The sequence below is a fragment of the Aotus nancymaae genome, unplaced genomic scaffold (genome assembly GCF_030222135.1).
Source record: "Aotus nancymaae isolate 86718 unplaced genomic scaffold, 86718_ANA_hifiasm-v0.15.2.pri h1tg000032l_0, whole genome shotgun sequence".
NCBI classification, from domain to species: Eukaryota; Metazoa; Chordata; class Mammalia; order Primates; family Aotidae; genus Aotus; species Aotus nancymaae.
Window position 1 is genome coordinate 27,507,303 of NW_026988445.1, and position 15,925 is coordinate 27,523,227.

The 15,925-nt window shown below is 40.3% G+C and overlaps 1 protein-coding gene across 10 annotated transcripts in view; it reads left to right on the forward strand.

Moving 5' to 3' along the window:
• The window catches only part of SDCCAG8 (SHH signaling and ciliogenesis regulator SDCCAG8), a 240,350-nt gene that overhangs the window by 54,697 nt on the left and 169,728 nt on the right, over window positions 1-15,925 (forward strand). For 6 of the 10 annotated variants that reach the window (XM_012443691.3, XM_012443693.3, XM_012443697.3 and 3 more), the window contains one exon: window positions 14,206-14,361. The exons of 1 other annotated variant lie outside the window; for it this stretch is intronic. In XM_012443691.3, coding sequence (XP_012299114.2) covers window positions 14,206-14,361 — 156 coding nt within the window. The remainder of the gene's footprint in view (window positions 1-14,205; window positions 14,362-15,925) is intronic. 3 more of the 10 variants (XM_021666931.2, XM_012443692.3, XM_012443699.3) reach the window with 1 other exon arrangement.

Sequence of the window (15,925 nt, forward strand, 5' to 3'; positions counted from 1 at the left end):
TTTATCCACCTGTCGTCTTTGTGATTACCGACTTTCAAATTAGGTCTCTGAGTGGACGTCCAACTTGTTGATTCCCAGCGCTTAAATCTGAGCAATCCACTGCACTGGCCAAAACATCGGTGTTAAGATTGATGGTACTTTTCTGCACCAAGAACTGCTGCGCCAAGGCACCAGCAAAACTGCTGCGCCGGCCACAAGAGTCACGCTGGCGACCCGTGGGGCTCCTCCGCTAGGAATCTCCTGGTCCGTGAGCAACAAAAATTCATCTGAAAGTGTGGCGTCCTCTCATTCTCTGCACTTTCACTGGGAGCTACAATCCTGAGCTGCTAGTGATGATCAGCCATCTTGGATCTCTCTCCACCAAAAATCTTAACACCCAGGCATTAGTTTGTATATGTTCATATATGACTCAAGACAGATGTTTTTCCTCAATAACTGGGAAGTTTTGAGAAAATTCAAATACCAAAGAAATAATATATACATATTTAGTGGCATCATTTTTTTTTTTTTTTTGAGATGGAGTCTCACTCTGTTGCCAGGCTGGAGTGCAATGGTATGATCTTGGCTCACTGCTACTTCCATCTCCCAAGTTCAAGTGATTCTCCTATCTCAGCCTCCCAAGTAGCTGTGATTACAGACACATGCCATCACACCCAGCTGATTTTTATATTTTTAGTAGAGACGGGGTTTCAGCATGTTGGTCAGGCTAGTCTCGAACTCCTGACCTCAGGTGATCTGCCCGCCTTGGCCTTCCAAAATGTGGGATTATAGCATGAGCCACCACACCTGGCCTTAGTAGCATCTTTGAATCTGGACTTATTGTAAGGTAACTCAAACATACTTAATGAGAATAACAGTTTATATTTAGTGATCAGACAGTGTTATAGGCACTTGGAATAACAGGAGGTTTCTGTGGATTCATTACTATATTTGGGGGCCGCACCTTAACCATTAAAGTTGCATGTATTTTCCGTAGACATGCTAGCATACAATTCAAGTGCTTATGGCCACATGTAGCTAATATTGGACAGTGCAGATATAGGACATTTTCATTATGAAAAGTTTTGTTGTATAGCACTGGTCTAAACCATGCACTAATCTCAGTGTTTTATTAAGATAATAGGGCTACATTACTGGGTATATACACAGAGGAATATAAATCATTCAGCCACAAAGACACATGTATGTGAATGTTCATTGGCTCATTCTTTACAATAGCAAACCTAAACTATAGAATTGATGGAATCAACCTAAATTGATGGAGTCAATCTAAACATCCATCACTGACAGATTGTATAAAGAAATGTGGTACACAAACGCCATGGAATACTATGCAGCCATAAAAAGAGCAAGATCATGTGTTTTGCAGAAACATGCATGGAGCTAGAGGCAATTATCCTTAGCAACTAATGCAGGAACAGAAAGCCAAATACTACATATTCTTACTTATAAGTGGGAGCTAAAATTTAAGAACTTATGAGGACAAAGAAGGAAACAAAAGACAGTGGCGTCTACTTGAGGATGGAGGGTGGGAGGAGGGAGAGGAGCAGAAAGGATACTACTGGGTGCTGGGCTTAGTACCTGAAATAATCTCTACAACAAACCCTGTGACATCAGTTTACCTATGTAACAAACCTTCACAGGTACCCTGAACCTAAAATAAAAGTTAAACAAATATTAGGGCCATTCAATTCTGTATTAAGCCTCTTGTCAGCCATTGCTATATCCATTTGTCTTTATCCATAACTCTTCCCGTTTGACCCTCATGCCTTCTGAGACTTAGGTTCAGTTATGACCAAGCTCCCCAACATACTGTTTCCTCAAACTGTCCTTCTGTTTCTTCAGTGGTTCTGAGCTCCAGCTGGCCCTCGATACCATTCCTTTTAAAACCACCAGCGAGCGAATGACCTTTTGCCAGTCATTTCGTCTCATGTGGATGTAATGGGGGAAAGAGCAGTGCTTCACTCCTCACTGCCATTTCCAGGGCTCGGTACGGCACTTACTTTCAGGTGCTATTCCTCTTTGAAATTAGTTACCACTCTGTGTTGATCTATTTTTCCTTGCTATAAATAAATAGCTGAAGGCAGGTTGTGGTGGCTCATGCCTGTAATCCCAGCACTTTGGGAGACTGAGGTGGGCCGATCATGAAGTCAGGAGTTCAAGACCAGCCTGACCAATATGGTGAAACCCTGTCTCTACTAGAAAAAATACAAAAATTAGTTGGGCGTGGTGGCGGGTGCTTATAGTCCCAGCTACTGGGGAGGCTGAGGCAGGAGAATTGCTTCAACCTGGGAGGCGGAGGTTGCAGTGAGCCAAGATTGCACCACTGCACTCCAGCCTGGGAGACAGAGTGAGACTCCATTCCCCCCCCGACAAAAAAGAAAATAGCTGAGACTGGGTAATTTATAAAGAGAAGTAAGTGGTTTATTTGGGCTCATGTTGTGCAGGCTGCCTATGAAGCATGGTGCCAACATATGCTTCTGGTAAGGCCTCAGGAAGCTTTCACCTTGACAGGAGGCAGAGGGGAGCAAGCATCCAAGGGAGCAGGACTGAGAGAGGAGGAGAGGTGCCAGGCTCTTTCTAAGTCGGATCTCAGGAAAACAAATAGGGCACCAAGCCAGTCACGAGGGATCCACTCTCATGACCCAAACACCTCCAACATTGGGAGTCACATTTCAGCATGAGAGATTTGGAGAGGACGGGTATCCAAACCATAGCACACTCCTCTTTGAAATCAGTGTTGTCCTTCTTCTCCCTAATTGATAAAATCTCTAATTCGAGAGGACGCTCTTTGATCCTTTCTATTTTATTTTATTTTTATTTTTATTTTTATTTTTTTGAGATAGAATTTCACTCTTGTTGCCCAGGCTGGGGTGCAGTGGCACAATTTCAGCTCACTGTGACCTCTGCCTCCTGGGTTCAAGTGACTCTCCTGCCCCAGCCTCCTAAAGGCCTGGGATTACAGGCATGCACCATCATGCCTGGCTAATTTTGTATTTTTAGTAGAGACGGGGTTTCACCATGTTGGCCAGGCTGATCTCGAACTCCTGACCTCAGGTGATGCACCCACCTCGGCCTCCCAAAGTGCTGGGATTACAGGCGTGAGCCACCTCGTCTGGCCCCTTTTTAAAAGTTTTAACATCTGATCCTTTTCCTCTTCATTCTGTCTCTTTAGTCATCCTTAAATGTTTGAAATTCCGTGTTGTTGATACACACAACAGTAATACTCTTCAGCTTCCCTGACTCTACTATATTCCCCCTACTTCTGTGCTAACTCCCACATAAACTGAAGTGCCCATAAGATCTCAAATTCTGAAACCACACTCTCTGACTAGAGCCTTTTCTCGTCCTTTCTCCCTATCAAAGTTAAATCTGCTCCACATCTTCGTTTCGCCTCTAGTTCTTCAGCATTCTTTTTTATCTCTTGATTTTATCTTTCGTGTCCAGCCTGGTCTTCTTTTCTTCCCATTTAAATATAAATTTTACATTCTCACATTGAACTCACATATTCACTCCCCGATCTGCTGCCCCTTCTGTGTTCTCTAACTTACTGGTTGGCACTTTTTTTTTTTTTTTTTTTTTTGAGACAGAGTCTCTCCATCATCCAGGCTGGAGTGCAGTGGTGCAATCTTGGCTCACTGCAATCTCTACCTCCTAGATTCAAGCGATTCTTCTCCCTCAGCCTCCCAAGTACCTGGGATTACAGGCACGTGCCACCATGTCCAGCTAATTTTTTTGTATTTTTAGTAGACATAGGGTTTCACCATGTTGGCCAGGATGGTCTCCATCTCCTGACCTCATGATCCACAAACCTCGGCCTCCTAAAGTGCTACAATTACAGATGTGAGCCATCGCCCAGCCTGGCTGGCACTTTTATCCACTAATACGCTCTGATCAGAAAACTGGATTTCACGCTGTCCTTCACCCCTGACTTTTAACCAGTCACTAAGTACAGATCTGAGTTTCTAATGTTTTCTTAAATTCTTTCCCTCATTAGCACTTTTCTTATGGAAGCTGTGATCACTGGATTTATCTATTCCATTTCTTCCTAGCTTGTCTCCCCTCCTTCCTTACATTCCCTGCACTGCAGCCGGAAGCAATCTTTTTTAAGGATACATTTGATCACGTGACTCTGGTTTAAAATCCTTCAGTGAATTTTTGCTGCCTTTGGGACAATCTCCACATTCTTTCCCATGCCAATGACATCTGTCAGAATGTGGCTCCCTTTTGTCCTCCAGGGCTGCTGCTACTTTTCTCCTCTCACACCCTATGCCCCAGTACACTCAGCTGTCATCAAAGGCAGGAGACCTTAGGGGATGAACATGGGCTTACTAGCGTTAGCCAGACCAAGATTCAACTTCCAGCCCCACTATTCACTGGCTGTGTGACCTTGGACAGGTTATTTTAACTTCTGTGTGCCTTGGTGTTTCCTCATCTGTAAAATAGAGAAATATGTGACTCATAGGATTGTTAATGAGGCCTACATTTTAAAATGCATATTGGTTATCTTATACAAACCCTGGCACAAAATATTTTCTCAATAAATAACGGTAGTGGTGATAACCCTGCTGATTACGCCATACTCTTTCCAGCCTCCGAGTCTTGATACATACCATGCACATTCTTCTCCATTCCACTGCCTGGATATTTTCTCTAGCCTTGCATATCTTAGCTTACATGGTACTCCCTCTAGGAAACCTCTGACCTCTCATGTCTAGATTTCATGTACTCCTTATATGCCTTTATAGCAGGGTTTTTCAGCCTTGGCGCTACAGACATTTTGGGCTATGTAACTCTGTCTTGGATGCTGGCCTGCATATTGTAGGATGTTTAGAAGCATTCCTGGACTCTGCCTACTTGATGCCAGCAGCTGACACCCTCCTCCCCCAAGCTGTGACAGCCAAAGATGTCTCCAGATATTGCCAAATGTCTTCTGGAGGGCAAATTTACCCCTAGTTCAGAACCACTACTTATTATAGCATTCATCAAAATGTATTATTATTGCTTATTTGTCTGTATCCTTCATTAAACTTTTGAAGAAATATTTCAGCTTTGGCCAAGCACGTGGCTCATGCCTGTAGTTCCTGCACTTTGGGAGGCTGAGGTGGGTGGATCACGAGGTCAAGAGATCGAGACCATCCTGGCCAACATGGTGAAACCCTGTCTCTACTAAAAATACAAAAATTAACTGGGTGTGGTGGCGCATGCCTGTAGTCCCAGCTACCCGGGCGGCTGAGGCAGGAGAATCACTTGAACCTGGGAGGCAGAGGTTGCAGTGAGCCACTATCGCACCATTGCTCTCCAGACTGGGCAACAGAGTGAGACTCCATCTAAAAAACAATTCAACTTTGATTTTAGATGCAGTTACATGTGTAGGATTGTTACATGGTGGACCCAGTGCCCGCTAGGTACTTTTCAGTGCATGCCCCCTGCTCCTCCCCCCGAGGAGTTGACAGTGTCTGTGGTTCCCATGTGTATGCCCACGTGTGCACAGTGTGTAGCTCCCATTTGTAAATGAGAGCATATGGTGTTTGTTTTTCTGTTACTGCATTAATTTGCTTAGGATTATGGCTTCTAGCTACATCTATGTTGCTGCAAAGCACGTGATTTCATTGTTTTTTATGGATGTATACATTCCCAGGTTTACATGTACCACATTTTCTTTATCCAGTCTGCCATTGATGGGAACCTAGGTTGATTTTATGTCTGTTTTTCTTTTTTTTTTTTTTTTAGATGGAATCTTGCTCTGTCACCCAAGCTGTAGTGCAGTCATGTGATCTCGGCTTACTGTAACCTCTGCCTCCTGGGTTCAAGTGATTCTCCTACCTCAGCCTCCCAAGTAGCTGGGATTACAGTTGTCTACCACCATACCTGGCTAATTTTTGTATTTTTAGTGGAGACAGGCTTTCGTCATGTTGGTCAGGCTAGTATTGAACTCCCGACCTCAAGTGATCCACCCACCTCGGCCTCCCAAAGTGCTGGGATTACTTGTGTGAGCCACTGCACCCAGCCTCCATGTCTTTGCTATTGTGAATAGTGCAGTGATGAACATTTGAGTGCGTGTATCTTTTTGGTATAATAATATATATCCCTTTGGGTATATACCCAGGAATGGGATTGCTGTGTTGAATGGTAGCTCCTATATTAAGTTCTTTGAGAAATCTCTGTACCCGCAAATGTGTACATCTACTATGTACTCAATAAAATTTAAAATAAAAACAATTAGGAGCCTAAAGCTTTTTCCCATTGCACATACCTGGACTACGTGACTTGCAGTTTTGGCTCTCTGCTATCTGTAACAACTTCAACAATGGTTAATCCATTTGCGCCAGTCCCCAATTACAAAGTCACTGGCATTATGGAATTTCTCCATCTTGATCATTGTTAAATTCCATGGCATCTTGCATAGGTCTCAGCACATGATAGACAGGTACTCAGCGAATATCCACTGAGGAAGGAAATTTCAACTCAGTTCTCACCAGCACTCTACAATTCCTTTATTCTTATCTTTCCAGTTTACCTACCTTGCCAGTAAAGGTACCCAGTGAAAATTAAGCCCAATCGCATTTTCTTTTTTCTGGCTACTTTCAGCCTCCCAAGCATTGCTGAAGGAAGTCACTCAAGAAAGCCACTTAATGAGTTCCACTGAAGACTAATACTAGTCACTTTCAGTGGTTGTAGGGACTGTTGAACAATTCTTTTCTCTGCAGTTGACTACCTTAAATACTCTCCCCAGGAACTCTCCCACGTTCCTCACTTTTCCAGCTCCACTGCTAGCACCTCAGTCTCATCAGATGACCTCCTTCTCACTTCGCTAAGACTCGGACCAACTGACAAGAGCCTCTTCAGCATCTTCTCGTCCTCTCTTTCCTTTCCTTTCCTTTCTGGCCCTCTTATTTCCCAAGATGAGTATCTTTCTCTCAGTTTTTGATGTCTCCTACTTCTGTGTCATCACATTTTTCTTGCATCCTTCATCCTTTCCTCTCCACTGTTTTTCCTCCTCCTCTTGTCCACAGCTCTTGTTTAAACAAACAAAAAGCAGCCTTCATGTGATCCACTTTCACTCCGTTTATGGCCTTCCATTCATCATTTCACCGGCGCATGTTTCATAGCAGTTGTCTACCCTGGTAGCTTTCCTTTCACTTCCAAGCACATGGCAGTCAGGCTTTGGGCAGACTGTAGCCCAATTTCACGTTGCTGAAGTGCTCACTTCGTCATCGCTGGTCACTTCCTGAGCTCATCTCAATCCTCATTTGACTCAAACTCTATGGTTCTGGAACCCCATGATATTTTACTCTCATGCGTCCACATTGTACCATTCTTGTCCACTTTTAACTTGTTTCTTGTTTTCCACAAGCCTTATGTGTGGACATTCCTCAGAGTTAGTTCCTAGCCCTTCTCCCATGTTCCTTGACTTCCTGGGATTCATTTCTCCTCACATGGCCAAATATTACTGTTGAATACTCAATTATGCCTTTAGCTTTAACTGCCCTCTTGAGCCCAGCCCTGCATATTTTGCTGCTACTAGATCTTTTTTATGGCTGATATACTGCTAGCATTGGAAACTACACAACCGAACCATTCACTGACTCCACCTTCCCATCTACTGCTCCTTTCCCTTCTACCATTTTCTCTATTACCGTCTTCAGACAATGGTGTCACCATCTTCACCACAGCCCTGGCTTGCATTCTTTAAAACATCTTGATTCTTCCCTATGCTTGCTCTTGACATTCAATCAGTTCCTAAGCTCTCTCTCTCCAGAGTCAAATTTCTATTGAACTATGCCTACCTTTTCATTCTTACACCACTGCCCTGGTTCAAATCTTCACATCTTCACATACCCTTTTTTTCTTTTTTCTTCAGAGACAGTGTCTCACTCTGTCACCCAGGCCAGAGTGTGGTAGTGCGATCGTATCTCACTATAGCCTTGCACTCCTGAGCGCAACTGATTCTCCCTCCTTGGCCCCCCAGAGTGCTGGGATTACAGGTGTGGGCTACCGTGTCTGGCCTTCACATACTCTTACACTAAGTATGCAGACAATTGCAATAGCTTTCTAATTGGTTTCCCTCAAATTTCATCTAATTCCAGCATACTTCTCACAGTGCTTTCATAACATTCATAATTCCTGAGTTATAAATCTCCCTGGTTAGGTGGCTCCCCTCTTGCAGTAGAAAAAAAGACAAATCTGGGCCTACTCTAACTTTGCTAATCTTATCTTTTACTCTGCTCTTTCATATAACCTTCACTGTTTCCAGAACATGACTTTCAGTTGCCCATTTTCATTGATTTGCTCATGCTATATTTTTCTACCTTGTATTAATCTGTGAAATATCTATTCAATCTATGAGGCTTAACTCAGGTGGCAGTCTTCCCAGAAGGTTTCCCCAGCCCCTTCTTGTTTGAATTAATCTCTTTTTCCTCTATATTCCTATTGATGTGGTGTATAGTTTTGGTAGCTGTTTACATAGTTTTCTACACCAAAAGACCTTGAAATCAGGTCTGTGACATCTATCGTATTTCACACATGACCATTTACATCTTAATTCATAATAAATGTTTATTGAATGGAAGTCACTTATTAATAATGGGAAGGTTTGTAATTATTATTATCATTATTTTTTGAGACAGAGTCTCGCTCTGTCACCCAGGCTGGAACCTCGGCTCACTGCAACTTCCACCTCCTGGGTTTAAGATATTCTCCTGCCTCAGCCTCCTGAGTAGCTGGGATTACAGGTGCATGCCTCCACACCTGGCTAATTTTTGTATTTTTAGTAGAGACAGGGTTTCACCATGTTGATCAGGCTGGTCTCGAACTCCTGACCTCATGATCTACCTACTTCGGCCTCCCAAAGTGCTGGAATTACAGGTGTGAGCCACTGTGCTTGGCCTGTATTTAATTTTGTTTTTTAATGTTAAGAGCAAGCAATGCTATTGTTCATAGGAATCTATTGCATTTTCAGTAAATTAGTAATAATGAATGCAAGGATTATTAAGCAGATTACAAAATGTATTGCAAGTCTAGTAGTTTTTATCTAGAAGGTATGTTAAAACACATTAGAATTTTTGCCTTCTGAGTATTGAAAAGTCAGATGGCATACATATTTTAGCTAAATATTACTGAGCAATGAAATGGTTACTTTGTTTAGTTCCTTGACATTTGTTGCCATCTAGTGTGGCATTTGGGTATTACATGCTAAGTAGAAGGAATTATATATTTACATTCACAGTGGCAGTGAAAATGCCTGAGGATTTTATAAGAAAATAAATATATAACTTGAGAAGTGTACAATGTCATACATAGATTCTTGTATGGAGCTACCTTGGATAAACTCCCTACTCTTCCACTTTCTAGGTCTCTGATTTGGGCAAGTTACTGAATGTCTCGAAGTACCAGTTTCTTCAACTGAGTGATGAGAACCAATTAAAATGTATTGAGAGGGTTAAATAATCCACATATGCCACTTAGCAATGTATCTGGCACATAGTCGGTGCTCAGTACTTGTTTTTGTTTGAAAATGCAAGTTATTTCAATTGGTGATAATTTTAAAAGAGGAAAAAAATTCACCTGGGTCCAAATGGTGAGGAAAAAGTAGAGGCTTTTGCCGTGACACCTGTGTGAGGCAAGCCAGGAGAAGCAGATAAAAAGGTTAACTAGGCCTTTGGCCTGCCTACTTATGTTGGAAGGGAAATTGTTGAGAGGTATATGGAAAGGCCTGAAGGCACAGGCTTTGGCATGAAGTTACCATAAGCATGTCTGTAATGACATAACCCTCTAAGAAAAAGAATTTTTTTTTTTTTTACTCATAACAAATTGAGCAAAGTATTTATTTCAAATTTGCTAAGACCTATCCTGCTATATACCTTCATGGGTAAGTGGTATCAGCTTAAAAAAATTAATTATTATGTGTACATAATAATTGTACATATTTATGGGTTACATGTGATATTTTGAAGATTAATTTTTTAAGCAGCAACCTGGTAGACTGAACAAGTATTTACAAACACTTTTTTCCCCTTTTTCAAATATCCATATTATTCTGTTTCTTGGATTACAGGGAGTCAGAAAGGCAGTAATTAGAAGCCTGGATTAAAAAGAAAATCAGAAAAGTTTTGAGTATTTGGTTGTAGTCACAAGTATAGGAAATAATGCTTCTTGGTATGCACATTATCACAAAACAAAAACAAAGTATAAATATCTTGAAAATGGTACATAGGGATAGACTGGTAAGTTTCTGGTTAGCAAGGGTTTCTAAATTAAAATCAACAGTTTGCATTATTCATAAATTAGATGCTTAAAATGTGTTAATCTTTTTAATTTTGTGGGCTTTATTATTACATAAAAATAAAAACGTAAGCTTTTAAAGTTAATGTTCGTAAGTGTAAGCTGTATATTTTTTATAAGATCTTAATTCCTTAGTTATTTATGAATTATTTTGTCACAAGGATTCCTTGAAAACTAACCCTAGCAGTTGGGAAGGACTCTTACATGATCTACAGTAGGTTTCCTGTTTTAAAATTTTAGTTGACTAGATCTACATTTTGTTTCAGAAAATATTTTGACTGCTTAAGATAGTAGTGTCTACCGTTTGGTTTAATAAAACCAGGACTGGCCGTGTGCGGTGGCTCACGCCTGTAATCCTAGCACTTTGGAAGACCGAGCCGGGCGGATCACAAGGTCAGAAGTTTGAGACCAGCTTGGCCAACATGGCGAAACCCCATCTCTACTAAAAATACAAAAATTAGTCGGGCGAGGTGGCGGGCGCCTGTAGCCCCAGCTACTCCGGTGGCTGAGGCAAGAGAATCGCTGGAACCCAGGAGGCGGAGGGTGCAGTGAGCCGAGATTATGCCATTGCACTCCGGCCTGGGCAACAAGAGTAAGACTCCATCTCAAAATAAATAAATAAATAATAAATAAATAAAACCAGGACTGGGAGTATCAAGTCCAATAAACTGTGTTTGAAAAAAGTGTTAAGATGTCAACATAGAATGACCACACATAAAGAAATTTCCCAGCAAAGAAAAGATTCCTTCAGGAATGAGTCTGCTGGGTGGGGGAAATGTATAATTCCCTAACTTCCCAAAATCTACAGCCATTTCCACCAAGGAGGGAACTGTGCTTAGGCAGAGGGAGAGAAGCCAGGACTTAGGGACTACTGAGAGAAATAACAGCCACAGGCTTCAAATTAACTTTGTCACCTATAAATATCTATCATTTAATGGTAATCAACAGTTTACTGACATAGCCTTTGAGAATTCAGTTACTATAAAGATCTATCTGCTGGGTGTGGTGGCTCATGCCTATAATCCCAGCACTTTGGGAGGCTGAGGTGAGTGGATCACCTGAGGTCAGGAGTTCGAGTCCAGCCTGATCAATATGGTGAAACCCTGTCTCTACTAAAAATACAAAAATTAGCTGGGCATGGTGGGAGGCACATGTAATCCTAGCTACTTAGGAGGCTGAGGCAGAAGAATTGCTTGAGCCCAGGAGGCAGAGGTTGCAGTGAGCTGAGATGGAGCCACTGCACTCCAGCCTGGGTGACAGAGCGAGACTGTCTCAGGAAAAAAAAAAAAAAAAAATCTTTCATTTGGTGGTAGTTGACTGTTTACTGACCTAGCCTTTGAGAAGTTGGTTATTTATGTCCTTACTGAATGGTTAGAGGGGTACTCAATCGACGGGGGTTCTGGAAACCAGAAGAAGAAACTCTAGAATTAAGAGAAAGCTTTAATGGAGATACTGTATAAATATTTGTTTAGTAGACCAAAAAATTTTAGTATGTGGGGTCCATTGTAAGAGAGTTATCTTTAGAAAGATTAAATCATTTTTTTTATTCCAAGTGTTACTGTGCTTTTTTATTTTCTTCATTGTGGCCAGGCATATATGTCAAAAATCAAAGCAAATAAAAGTAAAAGCTATTTTATAGTATGGAATCATTGGTTACACACTAAGCGACATCAATAACCAGTTTTTGTTTTGTTTTGTTTTGGTTTTTGGTTTTCTTGGGATAGAGTCTCGTTCTGTTGCCCTGGCTGGAGTGCAGTGGCACCATCTTGGCTCACTGCAACCTCAGCCTCCTAGGGTGAAGCAATTCTCCTGCCTCAGTCTCCAAAGTAGCTGGGATTACAGGCACCCACCACCACACTCAGCTAATTTTTGTATTTTAGTAGAGACAGGGTTTCACCATGTTGGCAGGCTGGTCTCCAGCTCCTGACCTCAAGCAATCCACCCGCCTCAGCCTTCCAAAGTGCTGTGATTACAGGCATGAGCCACCATGCCTGGCCAATAGCCAGTTTTTTTGCATTCAGTGTTTTGTTGCTCATTACTCATCGTCGCCCATGGGTGGTGGCTAGTCCTAATAGAGGGAAGACCATCCACAAAACCAAGGCTTCAGCAGTAGTTTTGTTTACATGATTTTACAGCTTCTCACCTTGTGCTTTTCTCTGTATCACCCTATCTTGGTGAGTTTTTGTTTAATGAAAAACTTCCTGACTGGATATATTGTTTTATACTAAGTAATCATTTTATCTATTCATACCAGTAGTATTCATTATATGAGAGAAAATTATGAGCATTTACTGTGCTCATGTGAAATATTTTTCACAAGAGCAATTACACTGTGAATCAGAAAGAGTGACTAATTCATATTTCAAGCTCTCAGGCCTTAAATTAAAGAAAAAGTATGCTTTTTCATTTGTTTGAAAATCGAATTTAAAATTTCCTTTTCCAGGCATTCTCAGCTAGAATTTGGACTTGGGACTATCTCCCTAGGAGAATCATTTTTAGTCATTGTATTTGTTTATTAGTTAATCTGAGACAATTGGATTTTACCTTTATATTTTATGCCTGGGAGAATAGAAACTTGTCAGAAGATACCAAAAGAAATTGGAAACTTTTCAGACGATACCAAAAGAATTTGTTTATTAGTTAATCTGAGACAATTGAATTTTACCTTTATATTTCATGCCTAGAAGAATAGAAACTTTTCAGAAGATACCAAAGGAAATTGGAGTTTAATGCTTTCCAGATAAAGAGAGGGAAATTCACATATCCTAGATATTTATTGTCTGTATTTATTATAGCGTTCACCAGAGGGAAGCATAACTATGCATAAAACTTACAGTGCTTACTGAGGCCATTTCCTTCTTCATTAAAATCAAATGTGACTATGAAATTTATAATCACACAGCATGTAAATCATGTGAGACCGGGGGTTCTTTCTTCCAACTCAGGAGAAAAGAGAGGTTGGGGGAGATGGATGTTGTACATAAGGCCCACTGGAATAAGACTATAAGATATTATAGTACCTTATTTTTATGAGGATTTTTAAAAATTGGGATTTTAATATAAAATCTATCCATTTAACTAAATTATACTTGTACCCCATATATTTATACAAAAAAAAAAAACCTCCCAAAATTGGGATTTGAAGTCATATTTTATTATCTGGTATTATACATAAAGATATTGTAAAAGTGGCCAAAATGAAGTTAGGGTGTTTTTATTTCTGGAAATGCAAGTGGGAAATTTAGAATAAAGGACAATTATGAGCTTTACCAGAAATGAAGGATCCTCATAAAACTAAGTGGTGAATACTGTTTTGAGTCTTTCCATTTAACTTATGATTATTACACAATTTTTACTTTAGTTGTATGTTTAAGGGAAGTGAGCTAAATTTTGCCTTAGTTATATTTAAGGAAACTTGATTATTATATAGTATTAAACAAAAGATGCTTGTGTGTAATGATGTAGTCAACGTTTCATTTTACTATTTGGATCGATCTATCATTTGAAGTATTCCAGTAAATTTTATCCATGAGCAAATAAGAAATCAGTTAAATTGGATATTTATGTATTTCATGTAGTATAAACATGATATATAATTGAAAATATTAGAGCACCTGGTTTTTCTTGTTCCCCTTTTTCAAAATTCTGACTCATCTGTGGCCCTCATCAAAGTTCATTATCTGAATTTTGTCATTGATTAATTAATAGGGCTTTAATCATGGAAATTGAAATATGTCAATAAATGTAACATCTGGATACTCTTTTCGGTCAATAAGTAGTATTGATAAACAAATACAAAGTTATTCTAATGGGCTTTATAGTGAATTTTAACTATTTTAAATACGGTTAAAGCTTAATTATCTCATTTTCCCCTTATTGTTTTTAAATTCTCAACTCCTCTTTCAACCTGTTATATCCTAGCAGGCTTTAATCCAGTGTGACCAGTTGAGGAACGAGCTGGAGAGGCAGGCAGAGCGACTTGAAAAAGAACTCGCATCTCAGCAAGAGAAAAGGGCCATTGAGAAAGATATGATGAAAAAGGAAATCACAAAAGAAAGGGAGGACATGGGATTAAAGGTACTTAAGGACTCCGATATTATCCACATTGCAGAAGAAATGTTTCTTATGATGCCATGGATGATTCCGTAGGCTGGAGTTCTTGAATGAACTCTAAATTTTAAAATTGTTATTGTATAAGGAGTTAAATTTCTTATAATTTAGAGTTCATAAAAATGTTATTTTTTACATATACTTCTCATTTGTTTATTCTGACCTTTTCAAATAAAATAATCAATTAGATTCCATACTATGAAATTATAAAATTTACTTTAAATCCTGCCATTCTGTTTGATTTTTTTCTCTCTCATGTTTCCCAGAGGAATGCTATGAAGTTACTCAGATTTTATTTCAGCCTTGGCTAAATCAAGGAGAGGTGACTCCCCTGCTTAATCTATTAGCCCTAAATTAAACATGCAGAAGATAAAACACTTGTAAGAAACTGAATAACCAAGAAAAAGTGATTATAGACTCTGTATGAAATCAGTTCTGACAAGTTACATGGTCGATATGACGGTAACCAGATGAAGGGAAGGATTTAAGGAAAAAGGAACAGATAACATGAAATGAGCAGCGTTTGAAAAAGAGTTCACAAACTGGAATACAGAGTTGAGTGGGACCTAGCTTTAAAATTGCTAACTAGACTAGAATTGAGCAAGTTGTGGTCCATTGAGTAATCAAAACAACTGTGTTACATGTTAGTTTTTAAAAATGGACTCACAGCTTGTACTCTAAGTGCTATGTTTTTGTAAGATTCCAGTGTGTGATAATTAACTCATTCAGTGAATGTATACTGAGTATATGTGCTGTGTACAAAGTAGTGTGCAGGCCTAAAGACAGGGAAAGAGAAAAATTGTCACTTCTGCCCGGTGAGTTTTAAGTCTTATGAGTAAACTGAGGCATTTCCTATAAACTTCCTTGTCTTCTTACCATTTTTGAAAACTGCATCTGTCAAAACCCTACTACCTGCCATCTCTGCCTTGGATTGGTGATCTCAGCTGGTAAAAATCCCACAGCCTTGCAGATGGCACAGTTGTACACTCCAGGCCTGAAGTGTCCACAGCTCTGTCAGCGCTTTCTAGCAGTCCTCTTATGCTTTCCTCTCTCTTCTTCATTCCACAGTCACCAGATAGTAACCGAAGGGGCGGGGAATGTTGTAGTCACAGGAACAATGCAGTTTCCTCATAAAGCCTACGAACTGGTAGGAGAAGTAGATGGTACAGAAATATTTTCATAAGTGAGCTTTTATCATCATTGCAATAAAGCCACAAAGTTCTGTTCAGGTTACTGTGGGAATGTGTAACAGGGGGATCTGACCTAGTCTAGGCAGTCACGAAACACTTTCCTGAGACAGAGATTTTGAAAATGAGACCTGAAAGCATTGATGAGCGGTCAGGTGAAAAGCGGAAGAGGGTTTCAGGCCCAGGAAAATAACACACCCAAGACTCGGGACCTGGAAAGCATCGCACTTTCTAGGCATTTGGAGAAGGCCCTGATGGCTGGAGCATAGAGAGAGAGGGACAGAATAGTGGGAATGAGTTTGCAGAATTATGCTGGGACAGAATCATGAATGGCTTTAAAATCC